The sequence below is a fragment of the Jatropha curcas genome, chromosome 2 (assembly GCF_041381405.1).
Source record: "Jatropha curcas cultivar XTBG-Jc1 chromosome 2, XTBG_Jcur_1.0, whole genome shotgun sequence".
Classification (NCBI taxonomy): domain Eukaryota; kingdom Viridiplantae; phylum Streptophyta; class Magnoliopsida; order Malpighiales; family Euphorbiaceae; genus Jatropha; species Jatropha curcas.
The window spans coordinates 27891959-27907360 of NC_143152.1; the positions used below are offsets into that span (position 1 = coordinate 27891959).

General features: G+C 34.7%; 4 protein-coding genes across 7 annotated transcripts; 2 read left to right on the top strand and 2 right to left on the bottom strand.

The window, feature by feature from the left end:
* Nucleotides 1-962: 962 nt before the first annotated feature.
* LOC149498536 (uncharacterized) lies at nucleotides 963-4069 on the bottom strand. 3 transcript variants are annotated; one of them, XM_089718407.1, is made up of 7 exons: nucleotides 3449-4069; nucleotides 3197-3277; nucleotides 2858-2947; nucleotides 2684-2728; nucleotides 2505-2594; nucleotides 2222-2323; nucleotides 963-1529 (listed from the first exon to the last, which is right to left on the bottom strand). In XM_089718407.1, the coding sequence occupies exons 1-7, from the start codon at nucleotides 3917-3919 to the stop codon at nucleotides 1365-1367; spliced, it is 1044 nt and encodes a 347-aa protein (XP_089574533.1). In that variant the 5' UTR covers nucleotides 3920-4069; the 3' UTR covers nucleotides 963-1364. The 3 variants fall into 3 exon arrangements, with proteins under 3 accessions (XP_089574533.1, XP_089574530.1, XP_089574531.1); XM_089718404.1 differs by having other exon boundaries at nucleotides 963-1547; nucleotides 3449-4068; XM_089718405.1 differs by having other exon boundaries at nucleotides 963-1547; nucleotides 2858-2932; nucleotides 3449-4067.
* An 888-nt stretch (nucleotides 4070-4957) lies between these two features.
* Nucleotides 4958-9376, top strand: LOC149498537 (serine/threonine-protein kinase AtPK2/AtPK19-like). Its single transcript, XM_089718411.1, has 7 exons — nucleotides 4958-5114; nucleotides 5758-6747; nucleotides 6960-7042; nucleotides 7115-7235; nucleotides 7335-7508; nucleotides 8378-8485; nucleotides 8696-9376. Exons 2-7 carry the CDS (start codon nucleotides 6067-6069, stop codon nucleotides 8996-8998), a joined length of 1470 nt encoding a protein of 489 aa, XP_089574537.1. The 5' UTR covers nucleotides 4958-5114; nucleotides 5758-6066; the 3' UTR covers nucleotides 8999-9376.
* Nucleotides 9377-9488: 112 nt separating this feature from the next.
* Nucleotides 9489-13131, top strand: STN8 (Protein kinase superfamily protein). Of its 2 annotated transcripts, none has more exons than XM_089718409.1 (5): nucleotides 9489-10223; nucleotides 10392-10562; nucleotides 10772-11176; nucleotides 11488-12405; nucleotides 12707-13131. In XM_089718409.1, exons 1-4 carry the CDS (start codon nucleotides 9636-9638, stop codon nucleotides 11833-11835), a joined length of 1512 nt encoding a protein of 503 aa, XP_089574535.1. In that variant the 5' UTR covers nucleotides 9489-9635; the 3' UTR covers nucleotides 11836-12405; nucleotides 12707-13131. The 2 variants fall into 2 exon arrangements, with proteins under 2 accessions (XP_089574535.1, XP_089574536.1); XM_089718410.1 differs by having other exon boundaries at nucleotides 9489-10208.
* On the bottom strand, nucleotides 12549-15134 carry MAN6 (Glycosyl hydrolase superfamily protein). The gene is made up of 6 exons (XM_089718412.1): nucleotides 14983-15134; nucleotides 14270-14549; nucleotides 13983-14177; nucleotides 13742-13864; nucleotides 13415-13626; nucleotides 12549-13133 (listed from the first exon to the last, which is right to left on the bottom strand). Exons 1-6 carry the CDS (start codon nucleotides 15132-15134, stop codon nucleotides 12701-12703), a joined length of 1395 nt encoding a protein of 464 aa, XP_089574538.1. The 3' UTR covers nucleotides 12549-12700.
* Between the last annotated feature and the right edge of the window lie 268 nt (nucleotides 15135-15402).

The window sequence follows — 15402 nt, forward strand, 5'->3', positions numbered from 1 at the left end:
CAATTAGGGTAATTCTTGGACTAATCTATATTTGTTGAGACTAAATCTTTTCTTCTAGACATCTTAAAACACACTCCTCCGTAATATTATCCATCTATTACTGATTTTAAGGTTATATTTTCACACATTGGCTTGAGTTCAAGTTTTAGGTATAGAAATTGTCTTAGGTATAGAAATTGTCTTGCTAGGTTAGTCATTATTTATATGCGTCTTGCAGTATTTGAACCGGACCTAATTCAGTGGACTTTCGAATACCGATGGTTCCACGCATTGGTTTGGTGCATTTATAATTTTAACATTTCTAAAGACTCACTCCTCCGTATTCTACCATTTCTAAATTGTTTTCTAGTGAAATCAAACACTAGTTAATAGGAAAACTGACCCATTAGGTTTGGAATATAATTCTTTTATCTTATACACTAATTCACTCCCTTGCCCAATTTCTATATTAACTTGAAAAAGTCAGTGAATATACATAATTTTTCTTCTTTTGTTTATGTTATTAATAGATGCAAAAAGTTTAATTTGATCTTACCTATATTTATATACATATTGTTAAAAGGCAAAACAAATGAAAAACTAAAATATTTGGTCCTCCCATTTTTAGTATTTTATTTTATTTTTATTTTTGTTTCTCCATATTTTTAATCAGACTAATTAAAGCATTTTGCTAAGTTTGAGGTGTTTGTTAAGTTTAAAAATTAATATTTATTCAAAACAATTATAATTTTGAAATCCTAATCATGTTATTATATATCATTAAAAGCTTCCTGTATATTGCTTGTTGTTACTTTTTATTTTTCTTCCTTTTTTGTTCCCTTTACACTTCCGTTTGGTATAAATAAAATTTACAAAGTTCAATCAAATTTCTAATCTTAAATTTTGGTCTCTTAAAAGAACATTTAGTTCAATTTCAAGAATTTAAAAAGGATTCCAGCAAGCAGAAGATTTAAGTAGTGGAATGAAGTAGAAAAATATACCAACTATCATTAAACAGTTATCATCAACTGATGAAAGAATGAATATACACATGGATGATCTCGATCAACATCTTTCTGAACTTCATTCTATAGTCAGTACTTACTTCACATGTATGCAAAATAGTTGTGGTAAAGAATTCCTCTACTCTGTGAAGAATCAGAAGATGCTGCACCTTAAAATAAGATCACTTAGCTATATACATAGTATGAGAAAGAAATTAAGAAAAAAGGACCATTATGGATACATATAAGAATGAAAGGACCCAGGGAGTAAGGTGCTGCCAAGAAAAAGAATATATACATACATACCTACATATAGAAATAAAAAATTGTGAGAATTAAATAGAAGAAGGAGACCAATGACAGGATCCTGAATATCATAATTCATAAGTAATCCATTGGAAGTTCCCAGTTATCCTCGGGCTCTCTTATATCTGGGTGGAATTTCTTCCCACGGCGAGAACTCCTCTGAGTGGTCCGACTGTGACCAGATCTAACAGAAGTTTCACCATCAGAATATTCTTCTTCATCTATGGAAGTCCCCACATTCTGAGAATCCCAGAAACCCTGGTATAAGCATTTTAAAATATTTTGATCAACTATTGAGCAAAATAATAAGCAATCTGCTTGTTACAATAAGCTAGAATAGTTGCATGTATAAATTAAATTAGCTCTCCCAGGTATAGATTTATCTGGGAACCATTAGCTCAAGTTAGCTGGGATATAAAGCAAAATTTGAATTTTAGCGGAGCATTCATATAGATAATAATATAGCATCATTAGCATTTACTCAAACAGATAACAAAAGAAATGATTAGCAGTAGTATCATGTTCAAGATGTATTTTTGCAAAGAAGTAAAAACTTCAGCAGGCATTAGACAACTAGAAACCATACATGGAAATGAGATGTAGCAATGAGAGACAAACATCAAAATACCATACAGTAAAGGGTAAAATGTGTAAATTGTATAGAGGCCTAGGTGTATAGCATCAACCCATGTTCTTTCATAGGATAACCTTTATGCCCACATGTGTGGGCCTTTGCACTTTGCACATATCTTAAAATTGGCTAGAGCTTGCCTTGCATATTCCACCACTATGGAGAGAGTAATAGAGGAGTTAACCCATAAATATTTTAAAAGATGAATTTTCATGATAGCTGAAATATTTGTTAGCATCTGAAGATTATAAATTCAATGAAGATGCATACTAAATAGCCCCATTATGGACCAAAAAGGTACCTTTGTTAACCTCTGTATCCGCGAGGCTGCTGCTTCATGCACGATAACTATGTCTGATAAAACTTCAAGCACATCCTCAACAGGTAAAGCATAGGTACTCACCTGAAATCAAGAAAAGAAGATAACAGTTGTCCGTTAACCCCTTCTGAAGAAGGATATTGTTGATAGAATATGATTATACTGTAGATAGTATAATATACTTGGAAAGGTATAAATTGAAGACATAATATTGATGTTAGAAAATGCAGTATATACTCTTTTAAAGAGATAACAGTCTACTGACCAAACTAGATGGAATAATGGAAATCCCAAATGAATCAAGCTCGAGCAATTCTACGGCCCCCGAATTAATATTGAAAGAGTATCCCCGCACCTAAAAGAAGATATATATATATATAAAGAAATGATTGTACAACAGATAATAGAAATACCAGAGGCATTTTGGATGGAATATTAACACACCTTACCAATGTACCGCCGACCAGGTGTTAGAACTCTGTATCCTACCTAACAAGCACCACAAGAAAACTTAATCTTGACATAGAAAAATCACCTAACAGGAGGCACAAACATGTATGAGCACAATCGATCATGTATGCACACAAACAGAGAAGATAGGTAGAAGAAGACACATACCAATGTCTCAAGACCAACCATTTTTAATTCATTCTCCAACACATTATCATCCTCAACAAGTATAACATCACCAACCTGCAAACAATTACACTGTAGTCCTTAAGTGACAGATGATGTCCAGTAAATTACAAATCAAAAAGCAATCTTTATGGAATCCATAATAATAATGTAATAGTAATACTGCATCAGGGTGAGCTCTGGTATGAATCATCACACTAATTCCACAAGGGAGAAGTTGAAAATAATTTTGAAGATAAGCTTCTTCATTGAAGACCTCTGTAAGTAGTCAAACCTTCGAAGCTAAATCATGCAATGGACACATAAATATATACAACTTACCCGTCTAACATCTTCTAGAAGAAGCCTCTCTGATTCTCCAGAAAGCAAGGTCGGCCTAACTTCCAAAACAACCACAGCCCACTGAACCACGAATAAAATAGTTTCACAAATCAGTTCTAAATTTACATAATCATCTCCAAAGTTCAATTTTGAATTTACCAATTCGGGTTATATGTTCCCTCCAATCATGATAAAGAGTATAATAAATTGAACTACAAAATATTTTGTGATCAAACAACTGATGCAACTTACAGAAATAGTATCCACCCAAATCTGCGATACAAAACCCAAACTAAGAGCAGATTGAATACTAATCACTTGCTTAGCCAATATATTCGATCTCCGAATCAATTGTCTCCCTCTCCCTCTTCTCAATCCCACCTTCTCAATATCCTTGACATTATCCGCAATTCTAATAAAATCTTCCTCTTTCTCTCTCTCTATACTCTCTTTCTCATCTCTCAATTCGAGAATATCCAAACTAGGCGAATCATTCGGCATCATGGGCTCAAACTCCATATTTTCTTTTCCTTTCTCCTTAAACCCTAATTCACCATAAAATTCGCGTCCTTCTGAACCCAAAACCCTGGAATTCCTGTTGGCTCTTGTGGTAGCTGACTTTAACCTACCATTTCTAGCACTTGAAATGTGTTGTCTGATTGTCGTTAAGCCTAATTTTCGAACCGGCACAAAAGAGAAGGCATAAAGAACGCAATCACTCATGGTGGACAGAAGAAGGAGAAACCGAGATGCAAAAACCCAAAGACCTTAGCGAATTGCAAAATTGAAAATTGGAACACCCAACTCACTGAAAATTCTCCATGATTACTGATCACCGGTTCCCTGTTGATTCGTGTGGATTGTAGAAATTTTTATTATTATACCGTTATAAGCTACGGCGAAAAATAAATAAATTTCTAAATTATAGTAATTAAATTAATACATCAATGCCCTTATTTTAAAAACTTAATTATGAAATTTCTAATTATAAAGTCCTTTTGATAAAATTATTAACATATTTATAAATTAGAGACCTCATAATTAAATTTACTTAATTTAAAAATAAAATTATCAAATTTGATTGTAAAAAAATATATATTTTTAATGAAGTATTGACGGAAGAATTAACATAATAATAAGTTCAAAACCTTATCCTTATTCCTTATATTAACTTTACTATAATTTTAGATATTAATTTCAATTTTCTACATTTTATTATATTTGCTTTTGTTAGAATATTGTTATATTTAATTAATCACAAAAAATAAAAATTTTAATCACATATATGTTTAGTTTTAATGGCATTTATATTTAGTTATAATCACGTATATGGTAGTTAATGGAAAATTAAATTATGTTAAAGAAAAATAATTATAGCGGAAAATTAAATTATGTTAAAGAAAAATAATTATAGCGGTAAATTAATGGGCAATTGTTGTCTTTGAAGTCACCAAATTAATAATTATTTTGTTATAATTTGAGTGATTTAATAAAAAAAATATTTTTAAGAATTTATTTTTCAAAAATATATAGAGGCTGAATAAATAAAATAAAACAATCCATGTCAAAGGGCAAAGAAAGTAATAAAAAATACTAATACAGAATAAAAGAAAAAGCTAAAAAATAAAGAAAAAGAAAAAAAAGAATACAAAGAGCATATTCGCTGTTTCGGTCCAACAATTTTCCCATCGTCATAACAATTGACATTATTGCCATTCGTCCACACTCACAATCAACCATTAAAACCACGCCACGTGTTATTCACCAAAATTCGTAGATCACCACTTTCAAGAAACAGTTCACTGTTGACACGCATTCAATATAAGTGGCGACGCGGCGCCCTCGCTCGAAGATCTCTCATCTCTTCTCTTCAAAGCTTGTCCCTATCGCCTCCTCTCTCCTCTGCATTCTCATTCAGGTACTCTCCATTCCCCTCTTCTATTCTCTCTCTTGTAGCTTTCGTTTTACGGGTTTCTTTTATACCTAGGTTTGCTTTTCTCGATCTCGACACTTTGAGTTTCGTGTATGATTTTATTTAGAACCGCTGCAGTTCCATTGATTTATTGTTTATCTTTTGTTTGATTTGTTCTTCTGGTATAATTCAGGTTGGTTTTTTTTTTTTTTTTTTATGTTGACTATGGTTTTGAAACTTTTTTTATCCTGATCTGGAATCAAAAATTTATCTGAGTTTTTTTTTAGTTCAAATTACACAAATTAAAGAAAGAAAAATTATGGTTAATATGAATCGTTGAAATTGCATTTGGTAATTACATGTTTCTGGTGAATATTTCGATACCACATTATTAGAATAATAAGTTATAATTTATACTTATAAATTTTGTTTGCCTCAATTCATTCTACAAAAATCCAAGAGAAATTGATATCCAATCTATGTATTAGACTGTTGTGGACACAGTAAAAGTTTTTATCTAATTACTTTGATCTTTGTATAATCTGGACTTTGGCAGCTTTGTTACCAAATGAATTGCTAAAATATGACTACAATTTGGGGTCTTTCTTTTATTGCTGATTTTCTCACTTAGTGTTTCAAATTGATTCAGAGTTGACGGATTGATCTTAATGAATTCAACAACCACTGGATCATCAACTGTTTCCTGCAAATTGGGAAACAAGAACATCTTCTTCTGGATTCTGTTTTGCGTATTGCCAAAGTTTTTGGGGACTCCTATTACATACGTTAACTTCCTTTTGATTAAGGCCATTGATAGAAGTCCCTCTGCAGTACGTGTCCTGGAGACTTGTGGAGTGGTCACACTGTAGCTTTGATAAATTTGGCCAACTGCAGTTAGTGTCTGTTGGGAGTGAGTATTTAGCTGTCTGCAGTTGGCATCTTAATAATACTTGATAACATGGTTTCCTCTCAATTTTCTGGCTTGTCCAAGACCCGCATGTGCAAACCATTGCAGAGTCAGTTGCTGTTTCCTGAGAACCCCCCAGATGCTCCAGTGTCAGATCAGGTTGAGCTAGACTTTGCTGATGTATTTGGACCTTTGCCAGTTCAGGCATCGACAGAAGTTATTTGTGGTGATTTGACAAATCCTTTGTCAGGAGCAGACGTCACTGAACTAATTTATGACGATCCAGTTGTCATTCACAACCGATCACATTCATTGGTCGGTCCCTCTTCTTATGTTAGTCAGTCCTTGAAGTTCAACAAACTCACTTTACATGAGACCGAAGATTCAATGGAGCTGGTAGAGTCTGTCCAGGAAGTGACCATCCAAGAACTTGAGGAATCATCTGTAACCGAAGGTGTCAATGAGAAAGCTCCTGAGGATGTTAGCAGGGATTCTGTTGAGGTCCATGGTATAGGCATTGAGAGTTTTGAAGTTCTGAAAGTTGTTGGGCAGGGTGCATTTGGGAAAGTTTATCAGGTGAGGAAAAAGGGTACATCGGAAATATATGCGATGAAGGTCATGCGGAAGGATAAGATAGTGGAGAAGAATCATGTTGAATACATGAAAGCTGAGAGGGACATTTTGACACAAGTAGATCACCCCTTCATTGTCCAGCTTAAATACTCCTTCCAAGTAATTTTTTATCCACATTCAAATTCAAATTCAGGAATTTATTTATTTAGTTTAACATACTTTTGTTCCTAGGAGGAGGATATATATTTCTCTGGGAAATTACCTTCTTTAATGTTTTCTAGGGACACGAATCTCAAAATTGGTATTAAAATTTTGCTGTTTTGACTTCTTTGAAATTGGAATATTGATATTGGGCTGTTTCTTCTTTGCAGACCAAATATAGACTATACCTTGTTTTGGATTTCATAAATGGGGGCCACCTCTTTTTTCAGCTTTATCACCATGGCCTTTTCAGGTATCTTTGTTCTTTCTGTTTGGATATCTTTATTAAAAGCTTGAAATTGATTTGCTTGCAATTATGTTATAGAGAGGATCTGGCTCGCATATATGCTGCTGAGATTGTTTCTGCAGTGTCCCATCTTCATGCAAATGGCATAATGCATAGAGATCTTAAACCTGAAAATATCTTATTGGACGCCGATGGCCATGTAATTTCTCTCTTCAGTTCTTAGCTTGAAACACCCAAATGTACTATAGATGGGAAATTGCGACGAAGAATCCTCATATTATCTATATTATTTGTCTAGGTAATGCTGACTGATTTTGGCCTGGCAAAGCAATTTGACGAAAATACAAGATCAAACTCAATGTGTGGAACAGTTGAATATATGGCACCTGAAATTGTTCTTGGAAGGGGACATGATAAAGCTGCAGATTGGTGGAGTGTAGGGGTCCTATTATATGAAATGTTGACTGGAAAGGTTGGCTTACTTCACTAACTTAAACTCTGTGTGATATCTCCTGCTGTTGTTTTTTCTTTAAGATTTCTACCATGTTGATCATTTAAATGCTTGCTGATTTTTTTTTTTAAGATTTCCATACATATTTGTTTTTATACTTGCATGAGACGTTCTCACCTTTATCTGAATTCTATGTAACTACGTGATACTTGGAGTTTGATGCAACTAATCAATGAATATATGGTTTAGACCAGTTGCAAGTGAATGTTTTTTGATATCCATATATGTGACCACATTGTAACCAATATACAACCATTGGTTACCATAATCATGGAATCTTCTCATTATTTTACTTTTTCATGGCACTTGTATGAAGTTGTAGTCTTAACTTTTCATTATGTCTGTTATTGTATTTGTTTCTTTTGTATTTCAAAGCTTTTTGCAGTGAAAAATGCAATTCCAACCTGTTACCAAGGCTGTACTCCAGGAGTGCCTGCCAATTTATGTGGTTGCAAGGAATATGAATCTGACTATGATTCATGATATACATTCTATGTTATAATGTAACTCTGGACTATTAAATATGGAAAAAATAAATGGTCAGACTGCAGTGGGGTTTTGATGAATATTTAAGAAAAATTCTCTGGTGGGAACTTCTGGTGCAAGCACGAGTCCATGAATGCATGAAAGGGTCTAACCTGTGAGATTTTGTGGATTGACCTTAAATTGGCAGAACTTCAGTGATAACATCTGTGAATGGTCTTCTAGGTTCTGCAAGAGTGTATGCGGGTTTCTCATGATTATGTCTATGCTAAATCCATCTGCAGATATACTTGCAAGTTGTGATTTACTAATTGCTGTGTTTGCTGTCTTGACTGTTGATGCTGCAGCCTCCTTTTATTGGTGGGAACAGGGATAAAATTCAACAAAAGATAGTCAAGGATAAGATCAAGCTTCCTGCTTTTTTGTCAAGTGAAGCACATTCTTTGCTGAAAGGGGTAAACGTTCACAGGACTAGCTAATTCTTTTACTTTTTATCTTCTAAAATCATTTGGTTCTCACATTAAATAACCAATGGGAACTAGGCCTATTGTGAACTTTCACTTGTTCAGACTACGAGTTCCTTAACAATCCACGTCTTTATTTGGGAATCCAACTGAAAATCTCTGTTATTATTAGGTATAACATCTTTTGTTTTGTATTTTCAGCTGCTACAAAAGGATGTCACCAAGCGTCTGGGAAGTGGACCTTTGGGAAGTGATGAAATTAAGCGTCACAAGTGGTTGAAACCAATCAACTGGAAAAAATTGGAGACTAGGGAAATCCAACCCAGTTTCCGCCCAGAAGTAGCAGGGAAGAACTGCATTGCAAATTTTGAGAAGCGATGGACTGAGATGCCACTGTCAGATTCTCCAGCTGCCAGCCCCAAGAGTAATGGAAACCCTTTTGTGAACTTCACCTATGTGAGGCCTGCAGCTTCTTTCCTTCTAAAGAACAGCCCCATATGCTAGCTTGTGAATTTCTTACCGTAGGAGGGGCACTTTTGCTATCGATTTGCTGATTTTAGTTTGCAATAAAGACTTTGCAGATGGACAAAAATTCATCATTCGATCTCGTTCGATTTGTATCAGATAATTTCCGTACTAAATTATGGTGTATTTCTCTTTTTTTTTTTTTACCTCAATACAGCTAAATTATGGTGTATTTCTCTTTTTTTACCTCAATACAGCTACGTTTTCCAGAATGCTAGAGAGGTTTTATGAGAATTTGTAGATGTCATATGTTTTTCTTTTGTAATTTTTTTAAGATAGGAAAATATAAGTGGTTCTTGGGTTATGTGTACTTCGATAATTATATCAAAATAGAACAGGTCAGTACTTTGATATTTATATCAAGTGTCGTTGATTTTAATTTTTAATGTAAAATTATTATTTTTTTTTAGAAAAAAAAAAGCTCAAACAGTTGAGGCCGTTATCGATAGTCTGAAGCTTGGGGAGTGACATGGGGCTGCATCGTTGTCCACGTATTTTTCTATTTATTCAATGGATAAATTGAGAAATGGCTCGAGGCAAAAGCTTAGCCTCTGCTGACACTTAAATTCAGTTCTTGAGAAACGCAATTGTGCTCATAAAATAGGGAGCGAGTGGCATGGCTTCTCTGCTATCTCCAACTACAGCTGCAATTCAACAGTATCCTAAAATTCTTTGCTTCTCTGCTTTGAAACCCACGTTTACTTTCCAGTATAATAATCTACATTATTCTTTCTCCAATCGTTTGAAAGAAAACCCAGGAAGGTGCAATGCATACTTTGGCAGTATTCCTGATGATTTATTAAACACTGTCAATCTTGATCAATACCCTATCTTTCAATCTGAGTTGGTGCAATTAGAGAGAATTTCGAATGAGTTATCAGAGTTTCAAAAATGGGGATTATTGATTTTTGCTGGGTTGACATGGGTTTACCTAACTGCGAGACCTGGAGTTCTACTAGGTGCCATTGATGCATACATTTTCGCTCCTTTACAACTGGGTTTGGATAGCCTGAGTGGAAAACGGAGATTGAAGAGTAGTGATTTTTTGATTGGGGATAAATTGGGAGAAGGCTCTTTTGGTGTTGTTTATTCTGGTATAGTTTTCCCAAAAAATACAACTGCAGAAGAAAGAGCGCCAAAGAGAGGAAAAGGAAAAGCAAAGCAGTTTGATGGGAAATTCAAAGAGAAGGTTATTCTCAAAATGGTAACTTTACAGTTTACCTTTTTATTTTATTTTCTTTGTGTCCCATTTCTTGTCATTGTAATTTTTTGCAAAAAAGATTAAATGGACATGGAACTCATCTAATTTATAATCCAGTTTCTAACTTGTAAAAATGATGGGAATTTGATTGTTAGTAGTGGATATATGCAGGTAAAGATTGGAGTCCAAGGGGCCGAACAATTTGGTGAAGTTGAAGAATGGTTTAATTATAGATTGTCAAGAGCAGCTCCAGAAACATGTGCTGAATTCCTTGGAAGTTTTGTTGCTGACAAAACAAATTCACAAATTACAGGTGGAAAGTGGCTTGTTTGGAAATTTGAGGTACTCACCGAATTGGAAAATTCCCCTTTTTAGTGATCTTAATAAGCATGGAGAACATAAGTCAGTTTTTTCATTCATTTATTTTGATTATTCATAATGTTTCTTCATTATGCTTACTAAATATTTGCTCATTTGTCTAAACTAAAATCCTTTGAGGATGCACCGGCCAATTGTCCACTGTGCTAATTGTGGGGATGTCCATGTAACAGGGGGATCGGAGTCTTGCCGATTACATGAAAGATCGTAACTTCCCTTTTAACTTGGAGTCTGTAATGTTTGGTCGGGTCCTGCAAGGACTAGATTCTGTTAAACGGAATGCATTGATCATCAAGCAAATATTACGACAGATTATTACTTCGCTTAAAAAGATCCATGACACTGGAATTGTTCACCGGGATGTAAAGCCAGCCAACTTAGTTGTGACAAAGAAGGGACAGATCAAGCTTATCGATTTTGGGGCAGCTGCTGACCTTCGAATAGGCAAGAATTATGTACCCAATCTTACTCTGCTTGATCCTGACTATTGTCCCCCTGAACTATATGTACTTCCGGAGGAGACACCAAGTCCTCCACCAGAGCCAATTGCTGCCTTGCTTTCTCCAATTCTTTGGCAGGTAAGTTTTCCTCCCAACCTCATTTGCTTATTGGAAACTTGGGCTATGCAGTAATGTAATCAAAGGATTCAACCAAAAAAGCATCTAATTTCATTCCATTACAATGTACTAAATAAAGCTTCATGCATCTAAATTTTGCTTCCTTTTGGTGGCATGTACATGGAAATTAGAAAATTATGTTAACTGATAGGATAAAAGGAGGATGCATTGAATTAAATGGGTATTTCATCATTTTATTGTCTAAAGTTAATTCAAGCACAATGCCTATGTTCTTTGAAGTGGTTAAATGAAGTTTACAATTTCTGTTGCAGCTGAACAGTCCTGATCTATTTGACACATATTCTGCTGGGATTGTACTCTTGCAAATGGCAATACCAACCCTAAGGTCTGTAGGAGGCTTAAAGAACTTCAATACAGAAATAAAGAAATTTGAATATGACTTGAATAGATGGAGGAAGTACACTAGACTGAGGCCTGACTTGACAATACTTGACCTCGACTCAGGTAGAGGGTGGGATCTAGCTACAAAACTAATCTCTGAGAGAGGTAGCTTTAAAAGGGGCCGTTTGTCAGCTGCTGCTGCTCTGAGGCATCCTTACTTCTTGTTGGGTGGTGACCAGGCAGCAGCAGTACTTTCAAAGTTTAGCTTAACCAAATAGTGACCTGTAATGGTGATGTGAGTCCAATATTCTGCCCTCTCTATTTTCCATTTTCAGTTCCTTCTATTTTTAGATACATTTTTTTCCTTGCGTTGATAATTCTCATAGGACAATGTATCTAAATCAGGCCCGCTATATATTATACTGGGGCGTCTGGCTGGTGCACATGCCCAAAATAAACTCATATTAAATTGGCCAACCTGTTAATCATCTGTTTCACTTGATGTTGATTGACAGATTTCTTTACTGGGTAAAAGCCACTAGCATCATCCAGTGTCTGTCTTGTCTTCAGATAGTATCTTCAAACCTAAGAGTGAATTCACATTATAGTTTTGCTTCTATTTTCACTTTTCAGTTCTTTGGATCTGTTATAGATATCTTGTCTTGAATTTAGGACAGAAACCTATTTAGAATTTTCTTCTTAAAGGATTCATGTTGTGAGATAAAACTGCTGTAATCCTATTTGATTGAACGGCAAGAATGAGGAAGCAGGGAACTAACTCCCTATTGTGAAGACAACTTGTCAGCAGGGAACTCTCTCGGTTTTGAGGCTTTTGGTAACAAGAACTGGTATGCTGATTTCTTCTTGTGCAAGAGTAATGCAACTTTTTGTTTCTTTCATTTGTGTGCCATTGGAATTAGTATGCTGATTTGCTCAGATTTCAGTGGAATCCATTATCATAAAAAAAACTGTATTAAGTACACACAAAGCATTGAAATGAAAAAGTAGTCCATGAGTTCATGGTTCTCCTTATATATATATAGGTAATCAATATTCATGCTTTTCATACATATGCAAGTTCAAGTTATTAGATAACCCAAATGTATCTCTTTTCCTTTCCTTGTGTGATATCTTTAAGTACTTCTACAGCACATCATGGTAAAGGAATGTTTCCAAGGCATTCCTCTTCTTGCAGCCCCATTTGCATTTCCAGGAACACATAGAATTGAGGATTGCAAGTCGCGTCGAATGAAGGGAAATGATATTTGATGTTGAAGGAGCTTTTGATATAACAATTGCATACCCATCATCCATGTAATCTGTACCATCTGGGAACAGTTGCCACAGCAGACTCCCAGCTCCACTCCCACCTTTCTTTGTAGAGTTCAAAAGGGTCTTGTAAACTGTGTTGAACAACGTGTCACGGAATGATGAATTATAGCCGGGGTCTTTTGCAGATACACCAAACTCAGCGAATATTACGGGCATTCGTAGGTATTTCTCTGCATCCTCAATATGAGCCTCCATCCATGATTTGGTGAATTCAATATGAGCATCCGAAATTGTTTGTGAAATCCTTCATCCATGAATTTGCATTATTTACTTGGAATTTTTTATTAGGTAAATAAAACATAATGCATATGGTGAAGTTCACAGACACTGCATTTTATTTGTTTGATGTTCTCTTGGGAAGGAAAATTTTGCAATTTATGCAAATATGTGATTCAAATGTTGAATATTTTTTGGTACATTGAAAATATTATAATGGAGGAAGCTACGAGGATATGAATTCCTAACCTTCTACAATAACTAGTCTATTAGCCTGATGACAAAAGCACAAATGTGGTGAATACTTACCAAGAATCTGCATAGATATGAACAGAAGCAAAGTCAACACCAAGAGTCTGATGATTCCTTATAAAGTCAGTTCCAACTTGTGTCGCATAAGAATTTGGATTGAATTGAGTCCTTTCAGGAGCTGAGGGACCATAAAATCCTTCTAAACCAATCTCTACTAAGTGCTTTGCATCCATGCCCTTAATGTAGACTGCCATTTCTTGAATCCATGACTATAAAACAAACACATTTAGATCAACTGCTTTCAAGATGTGATGGCATTGGCAATAGAACAAGATTCATTTGATACTACCATCAAATGAACATAACAAATCCACCATAACAAACCTGCAGTTTATCGCCAGAAGGATCTGAGGTGCATCGAGGTTCATTCATCAATTCCCAAGCAAATATTGTAGGATCATCCTTGTATGTCAAGTTTGTTAATGTGTTAACTCTGTTGAGCACAGTCTGCATCATAGAAAAATATATGCAGATGTAAGTTTATATAGGCAATTTTATATTAATGACTCGACACTTTAGTCACCAATTTATGTCAATAACAGAAGAAGAAAAAATTGAAACTTGCCTTAACATGAGCCTTATAGTAGCTTCTAAGAGTAGGATGAGAGAAGAAATCATCATCAGATGTCAAATTAAGGCCAGCAGCTTTTCCCCATTTAACATATTGTGCTTTCCCACCATATGCTTCCCAGTTGTTACTTAATGATAATATAAGTCTAATCTTGAACTTTCTTGCTTCACTTACCACAAAATCCAAGGCCTGCATAAATATAACAATGGCCAAAACAGTTAATTTCAGTTTTTACAATTGAATGTAGAACCTTTTAAAGAAAAAAGAACAGTTACAAATACCTTAAAAACATCTTCATCATAAACTCCTGGAGATTTTTGAAGTGCTCTCCATTGGGCATCATTAAAAGCCCAAGTTCTACAAACTGTTAGACCCAAAGAAGATGCTTGTTGAAATACCTCAGTGACTTTTCCTCTTGTAGATTGATCAGCAGCAAATACCATTAACCAATAAGTGTTAAACCCATTAACGTAGAAAGGCTGGTCATTTACTACAAATTGGTTCCCTTTCTTCCCCACCATTTCCCATGCATCTTCTTCCATATCATTCACCTCATACACCCTGAACACATATGTATGAAAATAAACAATCAAATTAATCATGTAACAGTTAAATTATACTATAATGTTTATTGTCAGGGTTTGTTTGGTTCAATAGTTTCAATTAACTGTTGGGGTTGACTGGTTGGTTTTTGAAAGGCCTAAAACTAACAGCTAAACGGTAGATTATAGTTTTGAACTGCTAACAGTTGAATTGGAATATGAAATACTATTCCAACCGCTAAGTTTATTAATGAGTTTTAGTGCATTTAAATTATAATTTTGAACTGCCGACTGCTAGATTGAAATGTGAAATATTATTCCAGTAGTTAAGCTTACTAATAAGTTTTAGTTCAATGGTACCGAAATTATTTTAGATTGACAGAACTCGAGTTTGAGTATAAGTAAATTAATCAAAAAAAGGAAAAAAGAAAATGAAATGCTAAGTTAGTTACCCTTGACTTGAGCTTGAATATGGTAAATGGCTGTCAACTTGCTCCACTGTCAGATCAAATTGGTCATCTCCGTTAACAACAATGAACAAAATAACAATGGCCAATGAGAAAATTTTAACAGTAAACCAAAACATTTTGTTGTTCTTATCCATGATTTATTTGATATGATCAGTGTGGAAGGACCACATATTTATATATATATGAATGTCTAAGGTACTTTTTTTGTTCTGGACATTGGACAAATGCTTGGAATTGTGATTTTGAAGAAGAGTGTTGAAGAGGGAATGAATGACCCTATGGCTTCAAAGCAAAGAAAAAGTTTTTGTTTCTTTTCTCTTCCAATCCCATTGATTTTCTTCTCTTCCAAACACAGCTAGCAGAAAATAGAAAGCAATGATAGGTAGGTGAATACATAAGTAA